This window comes from Zootoca vivipara, chromosome 7 (assembly GCF_963506605.1).
Source record: "Zootoca vivipara chromosome 7, rZooViv1.1, whole genome shotgun sequence".
Taxonomy (NCBI): Eukaryota; Metazoa; Chordata; class Lepidosauria; order Squamata; family Lacertidae; genus Zootoca; species Zootoca vivipara.
In genome coordinates, this window is record NC_083282.1 from 95268425 (window position 1) to 95281821 (window position 13397).

A 13397-nucleotide genomic window follows, 5' to 3' on the forward strand; every position below is an offset into this window, starting at 1 on the left:
AAAGGGCTCTGGAAAAGGAATCCATCTGCCGAAGTAGACAAGGATTTGGATTCTAAGACCTGTTTATGGAAGGAAATCTGTCTTGTCTTCCTGCTTCCCATCCCAGGAGAAGTCCTTCCCCCACTTCAGAGAGGGCTGACTCTGCTGCTGCGCCGAAACTCGTTTCAAAGTCCTCCTTGGGTGGTCTTGGGGGAGCCACATTCTCTCAGGCTCACTGCCCCCATCTGTAGTATGGAGATCATAATACTGGCCTACCTTCTAGGGTCGTCGTAACTTACACCATGATGGTGCAGGTGATGCGCTGGGCTGTGCAGCTGCCAAGTGGGTAGCGGCGGCAGCAGTGTTAAAGGGCTGTGGGCATGGGGGGGGGCTGCTTTTCCTTCCACTGGGGACTGACTTTCTCCCCTGCATATTGACCCACATAGGGAAATAATAAGGACTATCCATCTCTGTGGCTTTGCCTTTCCAGAGGGGAATTCAACCCCCCAGGATGTTGCTACGCTGTTTGGGCCAGACTGCCTGCTGTGTGGCAAAGCCCCCCTCGAGGCCTGGCGCCTTCTTGCAAGATGCCGCCCCTTGGCACAAGGCCCTCAGCAGTAGTCCCGGGCTGAGCCACAGAGCGGGCAAAGCGCCTCCACAGACTGGCGCACTGGGAATGGAGCAGCCCGGTCCCCACAGAAGACAGCAGGCAGGTGGCAAAAGGCAAGTGGTTTTGACCTGTTTTATTGGTTCAGTTTCCCAAAGCAGAAGCAGCAGCTGCGGCCGCCGCCTTGTCCTGCCCTGCTGGTGATGCTGCTGCCTGCTTGGTCCTGCCGTGAGCTGGCGGAGGGCGGAGGGCAAACCAGGGCTGGCAGGCACTCTGCCCTTCAGGGGGGCGAGGGGGGGCTGCTGGTGGAGCCCCTCAGGCAGCCACGGAGGTCGGCGATGGGCCCCGCGGGGTCCTGTACTTCTCTACCACCTCTCTCAGGCCTTTGGAGAAATGGAGGTCTGCGCCAATGGTCAGGTAGCCCTGCGAAGGAAGGAGAGAGAGAGAGAGAGGTGGGCAAAGTTGGGGCGGGATGGGAGCTTGGACTGTGGAGCTCCTGGAAAGAGAATCATAGAATCGTAGAGTTGGAAGAGACCACAAGGGCCATCCAGTCCAACCCCCTGCCAAGCAGGAAACACCATCAAAGCATTCCTGACAGATGGCTGTCAAGCCTCTGCTTAAAGACCTCCAAAGGAGGAGACTCCACCACACTCCTTGGTAGAAAATTCCACTGCCGAACAGCTCTTACTGTCAGGAAGTTCTTTCTAATGTCAGGAAGTTCTTTCTAAGAAACGGAGGAGGTAGCAGCAGCACGGCCGCATCCTGCCAGAGAAGCTGGACTCTTGCTCTTTTGGCAAAAGGAGGCTCTCAAATGCATGGCGGAGAAAGGCTGTTGATGACGGAGGCAGCTGGTTCGGCTCTGCCTCTGGAAGAGGGGAGGGCTCCGATCCTGCTTATATCCTTATGCCTACCTTGTGGTAGGTGACCACTTCCTTCATGAAATCCATGCCTTCAGGGAGTGGGATCTGGACCCCCTTCTTGGTTCTCTCTGCAAGAAAAGGAAGAGCTGAGACCAGACTCCTGGAGGAGAGGAGAGGAGAGGGCTCTCGGTGGTCTGCTCTGCCTCCCCAGTTGGGGGCAGCCATGCTTCTGAAATACCAGGAGAGAAGAGGGCTCCTGGGCTCAGATCCTGCTTGCGGGTTTCCCACAGGCATCTGGTTGGCCGCTGTGAGAAAAGGGTGCTGGGCTAGATCCTGCCCCCCCCCCATCCAGACCTTTCTCACGTTTAGCTTGATCTGAAATCGGGGGCCAAGGAACAGTTGCTGGCTGTGTGCTGAAGGACTGGAGTTTGAGATGTCTCTGGGCTCCCAGAGGCCCCCGTGGCCAAAAATGATGGGGGGGTGGTCTTGCCACCCAGCTACAGCTGGTGGGGGGGCAGAGAGTGACCACTAAGCATTGTGTCCCATCCCATCCCACCCCCTGCTGCCCCACTACAACAGAGAAGAGAGGGAAGCTCTAGTTCTTGGCTGCGGTGGCCAGACGGAGGCTGGATCATCTCCAAAATGCAGAAGTAGGTCAAGGGACTCGGCACAACAAGGGGTCTCCTTTTCCCAGGCGACGCCTCCAGGCCGGACGGCTCTTACCGTTGATGATGGGCATGATGGTCAGCTGGAGAAGGGTCTTCAGGGGCCCTTGCAGAGGGATCAGCTGGGGAGGGAGGGAGAGAGAGAGAGCCATAGAATAATCGTACGGTCAGAAGGGACCCCCAAGGGTCCTCTAGCCCAACCCCTACAACACAGAAATCACAACTCAAGAGTCCCTGACAAGGAAGGGGTCACCCAGCCTCTGCTTAAACAGCCCCAGTGAAGGAGAGTTTCCCCTCTGGCTCTTCAGGATGGCAGGAGCAGGGAGCTCTTTCCAGGGAATCGGCGCCCCAGCCCTCCTGGGCATGCAGCAAGGCAGGCGAGGCGATCCCCATTCTGCCTTGCCTTTCCCAGGCTATTGGCAGGGGCCACCTCGGGGGGGAATTCCCCCCCCCCCGGCCCAGCCATCAGCACTTACGGCCAGGGATTCCAGCGCCGACTGGTTGGAGTAGATCCGGAACCTGAACGAGGTAAAGAGAGAGGAAGAAGTGAGAGACAGCCGTCCGTACTGGGCCATGGCTGCCCCTTCTCCCCACCCTATGACATCTTCCAGTACCTTCTCAGATCCATCAGCACCTGCAAAGCTTTCTTGCGCAAAAGCACCTTTGCGCTCAGCCGAGCTTCCTGGAAAGGAGACAAGGGGCAGGTCACTTTCAAAGGAGGCCGAAATCCTGCCTGGGAAGGGGGCAACTGCCACTTTGCCTTTCCAACGGAGACAGGAGCAGCGGTTTGTGGCCAAGAACTGTCACAGCCTCATATAAGAGCTCTTTGACCATGAACTGGGACCCTCAGGGCCCGGCCCTAAGTCTATGACAGCAGACCCACCTCAACAGCACTGCTCCCGGTCCCTGACAGTCCGCCCTCCCAGCCTCTGGGGTTCCAGAGTTGGGCTTTACAGGCAAGGAGCTTGCTGTGGAAATAGCTGCAGATGACAGGTGAACCACGCCACAAGGAGATGGAGGAGGAGGAGGAGGAGGAGGAGGAGGAGGAGGAGGAGGAGGAGGAGGAGGAGGAATCATAGAATTGCAGAGCTGGAAGGGACCCCAGGGGCCATCTAGTCTAACCCACAGCAATGCAAGAACTGGCGCTGCAGGTGAGTCAGCGGCGCCTTTGAGCTGGGGGGAAACACCCGAGTGAGCCCAAGGGAATCTGGGGAGAAGTAGTTCTGGCCTCACCCAGAGATGCCCTGAGGGTCCCTTGTGCCCTTGGCAAAGAGCTGGATCAGCACACAACCACCCCTGAAAAAATCATTTTACTGCAATAGCTGCATTAGAAATTACAGCATTTTATGCGACCCGGGTCCACAGAGAGGTTGAGGCAAGAAGGAAGGCATAATAATAATAATAAATTTATTTATTTATACCCCACCCAGGGCCGGCTCTACGTAGAACCCCGGTGGCGCAGTGCACCAGGGCGAGGGGCTGGTAAGCTGGGCACTGGCCTGCTAAGGAGGGCGCCCTGCGAGGGCGGGGTGGGCGGCGGAGCGATCTCCACCCCTCAGCACCAGGGCATGCGATCTGCTCAAGACGGCCCTGACCCCACCCATCTGACTGGGTTTCCCCAAAAGAATTGCCCCTCCTTGTGTTTTGGTGCGAGAAGGAGAGGAAGCTTCTCCTGCATTTTATCTTGCTGCAACGGTGGTGGCATGTTGCCACAAACATATATGCCCTACACCCCCCAGTCTGGTTTTTGTGCACCCCCAGGAGCTGTGTGCCTGGTGGGGGCCGCTTTCACCAACCTCCAACCTCTGGCCTCGCCTGCCCCACTCACCATGGTCATACTGGAAAGCTGGACCAGGGGCTGATCCACGGGGGCCAAGAAGATGTTGAGGGTGGCTGTGACGGAAATGGACATCCCCGAGGCCTTGATGGCGCAGCTGGGCGGCGAAGTGACCCGGAGCCTCAGCATCAGAGGAGCATCCACCACGGAGGGGTTCTGGAGCAGAGAATCCGATACAGAGAGTTTGCAGGATCAGGCCAAATCTAGTGCAGAATCTTCCTCTCACAATAGCTGAACTGTTGCCTATGGGAAACCTGCAGGCAGGATTCGAACGCAAGAGCCCCCTGCCCCTCCTGGGATTCAGGAGCCATCTAGGCTGCTTCCAGTGGGAGGGAGTTCCACAGTTTAGCTGTGCACTGCATGAAGAAGGGCTTTCATTTCAGCCAAGGAGGACCAGGGAATGGGCTTGGAGGTGCCATGGGCTTCTCCAGCTGGGGACCCTCATCCCTCTGGACTTGGCTAGTCCCTGGGTTTCCTTCAGCCCTTGGGGGGGGGGCACAGTCCTAGCTTGTGCATGAGCCCACCCAGCTGAGGGAGACTATCAGATCTCTCTCTCTCTCTTTCTCTCTCTCTCTCTCTCTCTCACACACACACACACACAGAGAGAGAGAGAGAGAGAGAGAGAGAGAGAGAGAGAGAGAGAGAGAGAGAGAGAGAGAGAGAGAGAGAGAGATGGAAGCCTCTGTTGTGCCCCTTTGCCCACACCTCAGCTTCTCTCCCAGAGCTCTGCCTGCTGCCACTCTGGAGGGTGAGAAGCATGGAGTCTGGATGAAGGAAGGAAGGAGCTGGCCCAGGGCAAGCTCCTTTCCTGCCGCTGCCACTCACCATCATGACGATGCTCCCGAAAAACGTGGCTCTCAGCAGAACCTCCAAATCCTTTGGCACCTGGAACGAGAGCGAAGCGTCCCGGTGGGTCAGAGCAGCAGCTGTGGGTTCCCTGGCCTGTGCCCGCTTGGCACGGCTTTTGACCATCTCTTCCCCCCACCCCCACCCCCAGCCCCATGGCTTCTCTGGCCACCAAACCTTTTCGTCGGCAATCTCCATGCTCAGAACACCAGCCTGGAAGTAGGAGAAGAGGCCGGAATCGAAGAAGTACTCGGAGACGGCCAGGTACACCATGCGCTCGGTCTCCAGCACGACAGGCTCCACGGCCAGATTGGGGAGTGTCTTGTTCTCCTCCCCCAAATAGAAGAATTTGCCCTGTGGGAGGGGGGGGTGACGACCCCAGTCAGACCCAACTGCCGGGAGCCACCTGCTCGCAGGTCGCCCATGCCCCAAGCACACCTGCCTGCTGCTACCACAGGGTGGGTTTTGACTCCCCAAATATTCAATCCCTTGCCTGCATCTTGCTGCTCCTTCTGACGCGAGCTGCATACCTCCCCCCCACCAAACCTCTAGGATTTTAATATGGGCAAAGGCTTCTTCTGGAAGCGCAGCCAGAGCGCACGTCCATCCCCAGTTCCTTGGGCTCTGCCTACTATCCATCCCGGAGAACCAAGACTTCTCCTGTCCCCCTCGGGCAGAGGTTGGGCACAGCCTGTTCAGCTGCTTCAGCCCATGTTTCCAGTCATCTTCGCTGCCCAGGACCCCCACCCAAGACCCAGTGTTCCCCAGCCCTGGGCTCTGCTGCAGAAGGTACCTCGAAATCCAGGTCCATGGTGTCAGACGTGACGACGGGATTCTTCAGCAGGGAGTAGTCTATCCCAATATGGTCGTCCACTGGGTTCCGCACTGCAGGGCAGGGAGAATGAGAGAATGAAAGAGAGAGAACGCACACCGCTGATGGCCATAGCATCCCTTGCCTGCCTGCCTGTCTCAGCCACATGCATGGGCGTAGGCAGGGGGGCAGTTGCCCCCCCTAGAAGCAGGGCCGCTGGTGGCCAGCCTGCCCCGCTGCCCGCCGCCACCCGGTGCTGTCTACGTTCTCCCTGGCTGGCTGTGGGGCGGGTGGAGGGAAAGCCCCAGAGCCGCGCAAAGCGTTTGGCTGGCTTTCCCTCCGCCCGCCCCACAGCCAGCCAGGGAGAAGGGAGATGTCCCTTCTAGCTGGCTGGCTGTGGGGCGGGTGGAGGGAAAGCCAGCCAAACGCTTTGCGCGGCTCTGGGGCTTTCCCTCCACCCGCCCCACAGCCAGCCGGCTAGAAGGGACGCCTCCCTTCTCCCTGGCTGGCTGTGGGGCGGGTGGAGGGAAAGCCAGCTTTCCCTCCACCTGCCCCGGCGATCGCAGAGGGGGAGGAGGGGGTCGGAGCAGCCCGATTTCGGGCTGATCCTGGCGCCCCCTCGCCCCTGAACAACCATGGCTTTCCTTGCCCCACTGTGGCCCCTCCCCCCGTGCCTTGCCCCCGCCCCTTGCCCCCCCTAATTTTGATCCTGGCTACGTCCCTGGCCACATGGATATGCTCCACCTCCACGGTCAGAGTGAAGATGCCTCTGAACCCTAGTTGCTGGGAATCGCAGGAGGGGAGAGTTGCTTTTGTGTTCAAATCCTGCCTGCAGGCTTCCCACAGGCCTCTTGTCAGCCCCTGTACGAACAGGCTGCTGGACTCGATGGGCCATTGGCCTTCTCCTACGTCCCCCCACTATAGACCCTCGAGCTCAGTTGACAGGCAGGCAGGCGGCAGGGGCAGAGTGTGGGTCACCTTGCCTTGCCCTTCCTCACCTGGCACCGTGTCCAGCAGAGAGTTGAGCAGCACGAGCCCCGCGTGGTTCAGCACAGGGCAGATCTGAAAGCGAGAAAGGGAATGGGGGGGTCTGCGGGGAGCAGGAAGCAACAGCCCCCAATGCAACGTGGAGGGAAGGGAGGGGTCTCTCCCACTCTCCTCTTGGAGACCTCCTCCTGCCCCCTGCCAGGGGAGAGGGGCTGCCAAAGGTACCTACCTCTGGCTTGGTGGTCCTTACCTGCTGGTTGAGAAGGTAGCGCATCCCCGTGGTGAGGAAAGTGCCAAGGAATTCATACACCTTTCTGGAGAGAACGCAAAAGCGTGAGAGTGGAGCCCAGGGTGGATAAAATTCAATGGGTTTAAAAAATAATAATCGGATTTTAAAAATTTAAATCAAATTTTTAAAATAAAATGCTTTGGGAGGAAAAATCTTTCTAAAGATAGGTTTCTGTTTAAGTTACATTACAGTCCAAAGGCTATTCATCAGGAAATAAGGATTTGTTTTAAGTTTGCTATGTGTGCTAAAACTCTTAAGTTTTTTTTTTTAAAAAAAAGTTTAACCACATCAGTTAACAAACATGGATACATATGCTAGAATGTTATTGTTTTAGTTAAATAAATTGTTTAGATTGTTATTAAGGAAATGATTATTTTTCTCCTTCCAATAAAGTACAGCAGAAAAGTTGTCCAAATATAAACAATAATTTCATAAATACCTGTCTTTGTATTTCTCTAACAGTATAACCAAATCAGTAATTTCCGATATAACTGTAAAAACTACTCTGAAAATTTATTATTAAAAAAATGAAACCTTCATCTGGTTGTAAATATTAAGGTTATACCAGCAAGAATGAGTCTTTCTGTAAAAGAAATGATTAAAATCAAGTCTTACTGACTGGTGATTTAAATCAATTTGATTTAAATCAAATCCCCCCCTGGTGGAGGCCCTTGTTCCTTTCTTAAGGGGAAGTCCCAGAATGCCTCTCCCCGCCACAGCATCTCCTAACGCAAGGCTTTGTGGACCTTCAAGGATGCTGAAAAAGACTCAGGACAGATAATAGAAAGTCCTCCTTCACACAGCATCTGGTTAAACTGTGGAACTCCCTCCCACTGGAGGCAGGGATGGCCACCACCCTAGAAGCCTTAAAAGAAGGTTGCAAAGAGCTATCAAAGGCGACCATGGGCTCCTCTGTCGCTGCTAGCCCCTTCCAACCATGCCGCTGAGATGCCAACTTAGTTGCCAGCACAGTTTGGCAGTCCAGCCTGGTCCCTGAAGCAGCTTGCCACATTTCCCAGCCCTGCTCAGGGGTGCCCCTGGGGACTTCCTCTGCCCCCCCCAGCTCCCCCAAAGCAGCAACCAAGGAGGAGTCAGGGGCCAAGCAGGGGGCACCCTCTGCCAGGCGTACCTGAGCGTGCCACTGAATCCCGCATGCATGCGGGCAATGGAGGCACTGCAGCTGAAGTTGGAGATCTTGAGGCGGCCGCTGTTGTCCTTGGAGAGCTCCAGCTGAGTGTAGATGTGGACCCCCTCGGCTGAGGTGTTAATGGAGCCGATGTCATAGCTGGGGTGGAAAGGGTTAAAAGTAGGCATGGGGGGAGGGGGCAAGCCGACTCTCCCTGCGTCCCACAGGAGGCCAACCCCCAAGACATCCTATTTTGCTGGAAGCCGCCCAGAGTGGCTGGGGAAACCCAGCCAGATGGGTGGGGCATAATAATAATAATAATAATAATAATAATAATAATAATAATAATAATAATAAGCCAGCAGCCACACAATTCAGCCACAAAGGGAGCCCACCACAGGGCACTTGGAAGCCCAGGCCCAGCCTTCAGTGCCAGGATCACACCAGGGTCTCTGCAGAGAGAGCGCTGAGGACCAGGGTGGGAGGGCACCATTGGCCCATTAGACAGAGGTTTCTGTGGGAGATTGCAGTCAAATATAATAATGCATAAATACTAGTTAGTGCACGAAGGGGTTAAGACTACAGAGTCCTTTTCCTAGACTCAGCTAGACCACGCCTCCTCTTCTCTGACAAGGGAGGAAGTTAAGCCTTCTCTTCCTGCTCCCTCTCTCTCTGTGCCTTATAACTGACCAAGGAAGACATGCCTAAGTAAACAACAAGCTTAGAGCCCATGCGTTTGAAGTGATCTTTCGGCATTTTCTGCCCAAAAGTATTCTGCCTGTGCTCTCTTTGCCACTGCTTGGATAAATGCATTAATCTGACTTTTGGAACATTTTGTAAGTAAAGCATTTTAAACTTACTTAATAGTGTGTGGTCTGTACATTGCAAAGGGGTCGAAAGAGGGGAGTGCTTTGCAAACAGACTAAATAAGATAGGCAAGCAGCCTATACAGTATTCCTCTCGCTTCACTGAGCTGCTTGACTTGGCGAGTTTAAACTCTGCAACTTGGGGCTCTCCCTTGCTGGAAGGTGAGCTTAGCCCCGCACTTTGATTCCAGGCACCCACACAATTCTTTTGTTATTTACCCCACACATGTGGGTCACAGGGATTCCTATTCACCCCATTCCCATGCACGATACATGCTATCCAGGTGGAATCATTGAACTGTAGAGCTGGAAGGCACCCCAAGAGCCATCTAGTCCAACCCTTTGCAATGCAAGAAGCACAGTTAACAAGGCGGCTTGCCACTTCAGGCTCACAGCTCCCTTGCACAGACCCTCTGCCTGTGGTGGGAAGGAGCTGGCTCCCTGGGGGCTTAGTAACGCCCCCCTCCCCAAGCCGGCCTCCTCCAAGGCTCCCTGTTTGGACTGGGGCGAGAGAGGAGTGCGAGATGACTCACAAGAACCAGTAGAGCAGCTGGCGGCGGAAGCGCAGGCTGATGGAGCCGTTGTTGATGTTGAAGGTCAGGTGCTGTTTGGGCTCAAAGCGCAGGTCGGAGGCAGAGAGGTGGAGGTGGGTCACTCTCACCCTGGGGGGGGGGGGAGAGAGAGAGAGAGACGCAGCCTCTGAAGGCGGCCCTGGTACTGAATTGCATAGTTACAGCATGCAAATAAACTATGGAACTCCCTGCCACAGGAGGCAGCGATGGCCACCATTCCAGGGTGGGTGATTGGTCCCTGGCCAAGCACAGCGTGTTCTAAGCTAGGAAGCAAAGCCCCTGTGGGGCAGCCCCCCCCTAAAACAAACTCACTTGCTGATGTTGTAGTGGAACTGGCCCTCCTTGCCGTGGAAATCTGCGATGGTGATGTTCTCCAGCTCCTGCTCCACAAAGCGGAGCCCCTCCTGCTTCACTGCAAAAGCCCCCACAGGGGTGTCACCGCCAGCTGCTCCCCCCCGCAAACCCAGGAGGGTGGTCAAGCAGCCACCCATATCCCTTGGGGCCAGGAGATGCCGGCCAAGAGACCCGCCAAGACCCCTTTGGCAGGCAGAACAGGGCAGGACCCAAAGGCCAGAGGTGTCCTTGGCAGGAGCAGTGCTGGGGACCAGGCAGGTACCCAAAAGAGAACTGCTTTGCAGGATCCCCTCCCCTCCCCCCCCTCCCCTGCCTCCTTACCCAGGTCCAAGCCCTTGGCTGTGATCCTGATCTTCAAGCCTGGAGTGGCAGCGGCAGCCGCTGTGCCCAAGAAGGGCAGCAGGAGGAGGAAGAGGAGAGAGTGGCACAGGACCATGGTGGCACTTGCCCTGCAAGAGGTGGAGGAGGAGAGCAAGCCGTTGGCCCCAGAGGCACAGAGTTAAACTGTGGAACTCCCTCCCACAGGACTGGACAAAACTTGATTTTCTTACAACATGATTCAAGAAAGCTCTGTGTACTTTAACCTTTTCATACCACAAATATGCATGCCACGTATTCTTTAATAATATCCATTCCCTTGTGCTCAAATCCTGCTTGTGGGTTTCGCATTGGCTACTGTGAGGACAGGGGGCTGGACTAGATGGACCCTCTTTGGCCTGATCCAGCTGTAGGGCTCCCCTTATGTTCTTATGGTCTGTGGGCAGCAGCTCCCTCTCCTTCCCCATCTCTCCACCCCCGCAAGGCATGTGTGCCAGGGGCTGTGCGGGACGCAGAAGTGGCGTAAGTCCCACCCACAGTGCTGAGGGCCAGTGATCTGATGGGCACTTGGCCATCTTGAGCACTATTCACTGCGCAGAGTCTTCTGAGGAAACCCTCCTCCACATTACAGGCAGAGCAACAGAAACCTCCCCTCCCCGGCGCAGGGGGGGGGGGTCGAATTTGGATGCAAATGGCTCTGTGCCAGTCTAAGACGAGAACTTCCTGGGCCCAATTCAAGGTCCTCAGCTGGAAGTGAAAGTCCCTGAATGACCCGGGTCCCCAATTCCTGAGAGAACGCCACCTCCCGCACGCACCCACCTGCTCATGCGCTGTGATCCTCAGCTGACTTTTCTGGGGGCTCCATGCTAAGCTGGGGGTGGGGCCCTTTGGGAAAGAACCTTTTTGGCGGGGGGGGGGGGTCTGTGCCTGTCAAATGACCTCCCCACTGAAGTGCTTCTCCTGCCAACTTTATCTTCTTTTAGGTGCCTGATTTTAAAAAGAACTTTTTTTCTCATGTTCTTAAAGGCTGGTATGTGAATGATGTTCTTTATGGGGCTTGGTAATTTTCATGTTTCTATGTCTTACGCATTACACTTTTACAGGATTTATTTATTGAAATTATTTATTTATTGAATTTATCTCCTTCCTTGAAGGTTTATAAGCAGAGGTTGGATGGCCGTCTATCATGGAGGCTTCAGCTGAGATTCCTGCATTGCAGAGGGTTGGACTGGATGACCCTTGGGGGTCCCTTCCGACTCTACCATTCTAGGGTTCTAGGGTTTTGTACCCTACTCTTCCCCTAGGAGGAGCCTTGTTTTTATAACAATTTTTTGTGAAGTGCTGGATGGACACCAGTCAGTCGACAGGTGAAGAAAGACACAAAGCTCCTTTCACCCAGAGGTGCCTGGTGAGCCTCCCAGAGCGCCTGTCCGATGGTCCACGCTGAGAGCTGAGAGGGCTGGAGAAGACAGGCCTTTGGGTCAGAGCTGGTGGGGGACTCCCTGGGCGTTTTCTTCAGAGCATGGCAGTGGCTTGCGAGGTTTCAGATGTCCACACTCCTGCATTGCAGCAGGGGCTGAACTACAGGACCCTTGGGGTCCCCTCCAACATCACAGTTCTAGAATTCTAAGTTTTTTAAAGATTGAAAGGAGGCTAGACCAGGCATCCCCAAACTGCGGCCCTCCAGATGTTTTGGCCTACAACTCCCATGATCCCTAGCTAACAGGACCAGTGGTTGGGGAAGATGGGAATTGTAGTCCAAAACATCTGGAGGGCCGAAGTTTGGGGATGCCTGGGCTAGACCCAATTCGTGGGGTGAGGATCAGAGGGGTCCTTGCTGGGAAGCAAGAAGGATGCTCTCTTGACCCCGGCCAGCCAGAGCTTCTAGACGGGACCCCACCAACCGCAGCTTGGTGCTTGGTCTCTTCTAAGGAAGGGGAAGCCTCCTCCTCCTCCTCCTCCTCCTCCTCCTCCTCCAACAGCTGCTACTCCTGAGCAGAGCCTCCATGTTCAGAAGCACTTATCCCCTAAGTTCCATAGGACGGGCAATACACACCAGGGACGCAAACGTGTGGCCAGCGGGGCTGTGGAGATCTGGCCGCTGGCCCAGAGGGGGGAGTCCAGCCTGCGGACTCTCCTCGTTCCTCTTTCTTATGCTTGTCCTTTGTGTGTATGGCGGGGGGGGGGGATCTGGCGAGCTGCTGGGAGATCAGGAGTTTGAGGTCAGGCTGGGGCCAGAGTTTTCCAGCGGCTCCCTTCGGGCTCGCTTCTCTTCTCCTCCACTTAGCCTGAGCATCGGGCGCAGCCTCGCCGGCCGGGACTAAAAGCACTGAGACTAAAGGCACCGGGGAGACCTCGGGCGCTGTGGGCGGGGTGCCAGGCTCCCGCACCTCCTTGACGCCCCCCCCCCACCTCTCCATGCCCCCTGCTGGGAAGGCGCCTCTGGAAACCCGCCGCCTCCGCCGCCTCCTCCTTCCCCCCCCCCCATCGCGGGCACGTCTGGGCCGGTCATGCCCGCTCCAGACGCCCGGAGGCTCCTCGCCAGACGCGCATCACGAGCCCCGGCTCCGCGCTTCCCCCTTTCAGCGGCTTCGCGGGCGACGCCGGGCTTTGTTCCTTCCTCGCGGGGAAGGGTAGGTTCTCTCCCCCCCACCACACACGTGTTGCCCGCGACCGTGTGAAGGGGGCGGCGGGGACCCAACGCTCCTTTCTCCCCCTCCCGCTGCAGATATCTCGTGACTTGCGGACGAAGCCCGCTAACTCCCCTCCGTCTGTCCACCAAGCCCTGGCCAAGCCAGCAGTCTCCCGGTGCATCACAGCGCGCGCGACAGAGAGAGGGGAGACCGGGGGGGGGGTGGTCTCTTCCAAGCCGATGTTTCCACCCCCCGCAAGCGGAATCTCGGCGGAAAACAGAGAGGGGAGCTTGCTTGCAGGGCCAGCTGTGGCCGAGGGGTCCTCGCCTGCCCCCCACCCAAAGCAGGGCTTCCCGGGGGGGGGCTGGTCAAGGAGGGTCCTGCAAGTGGGAGAAGCGGTCCCCCTCTCCAGCCCTTCCCTCTCTGCAAACTGGGAGAGAGGCACCTCCTCCCCGCGCGGCGCCGCGCACTTGCCGGCTGCGCTGGTTCCTCGCTCGGCGGCGTCTGCTCCGGCCTCTCCTCGCCCAGGGTCCCGGCTTGCCCGCTTGCGCGCCCGCCCGGCGCCTTTATACTCCCTCCTGGCGCTTCTCCGCCCGCCCCAGCGGAGGAGGGGACAGCCCAGGCGGGAGAGGCGAGGCCACTCGGGG

At 56.7% G+C, this 13397-nt stretch overlaps 1 protein-coding gene across 1 annotated transcript; it reads right to left on the minus strand.

Annotated features, from left to right (window-relative positions):
* Window positions 1-695: 695 nt before the first annotated feature.
* On the minus strand, window positions 696-13309 carry PLTP (phospholipid transfer protein). The gene is made up of 16 exons (XM_035124000.2): window positions 13225-13309; window positions 10121-10248; window positions 9758-9857; window positions 9407-9535; window positions 8011-8166; window positions 6843-6906; window positions 6604-6667; window positions 5588-5679; window positions 4972-5148; window positions 4774-4833; window positions 3940-4104; window positions 2726-2793; window positions 2588-2630; window positions 2170-2233; window positions 1498-1574; window positions 696-1009 (listed from the first exon to the last, which is right to left on the minus strand). Exons 2-16 carry the CDS (start codon window positions 10233-10235, stop codon window positions 902-904), a joined length of 1482 nt encoding a protein of 493 aa, XP_034979891.1. The 5' UTR covers window positions 10236-10248; window positions 13225-13309; the 3' UTR covers window positions 696-901.
* Between the last annotated feature and the right edge of the window lie 88 nt (window positions 13310-13397).

What these genes read in the sequence shown, in the direction of transcription:
- PLTP (XM_035124000.2), bottom strand. Translation starts at nt 10,235, where the DNA reads ATGGTCCTGTGCCACTCTCTCCTCTTCCTCCTCCTGCTGCCCTTCTTG. An exon ending in CCATGGACCTGGATTTCGAG is followed by an intron (nt 5,149 to 5,587) that starts GTACCTTCTGCA and finishes CCCCTCCCACAG; the next exon opens with GGCAAATTCTTCTATTTGGG. An exon ending in TCGGGAGCATCGTCATGATG is followed by an intron (nt 4,105 to 4,773) that starts GTGAGTGGCAGC and finishes TCTCTGCTCCAG; the next exon opens with AACCCCTCCGTGGTGGATGC.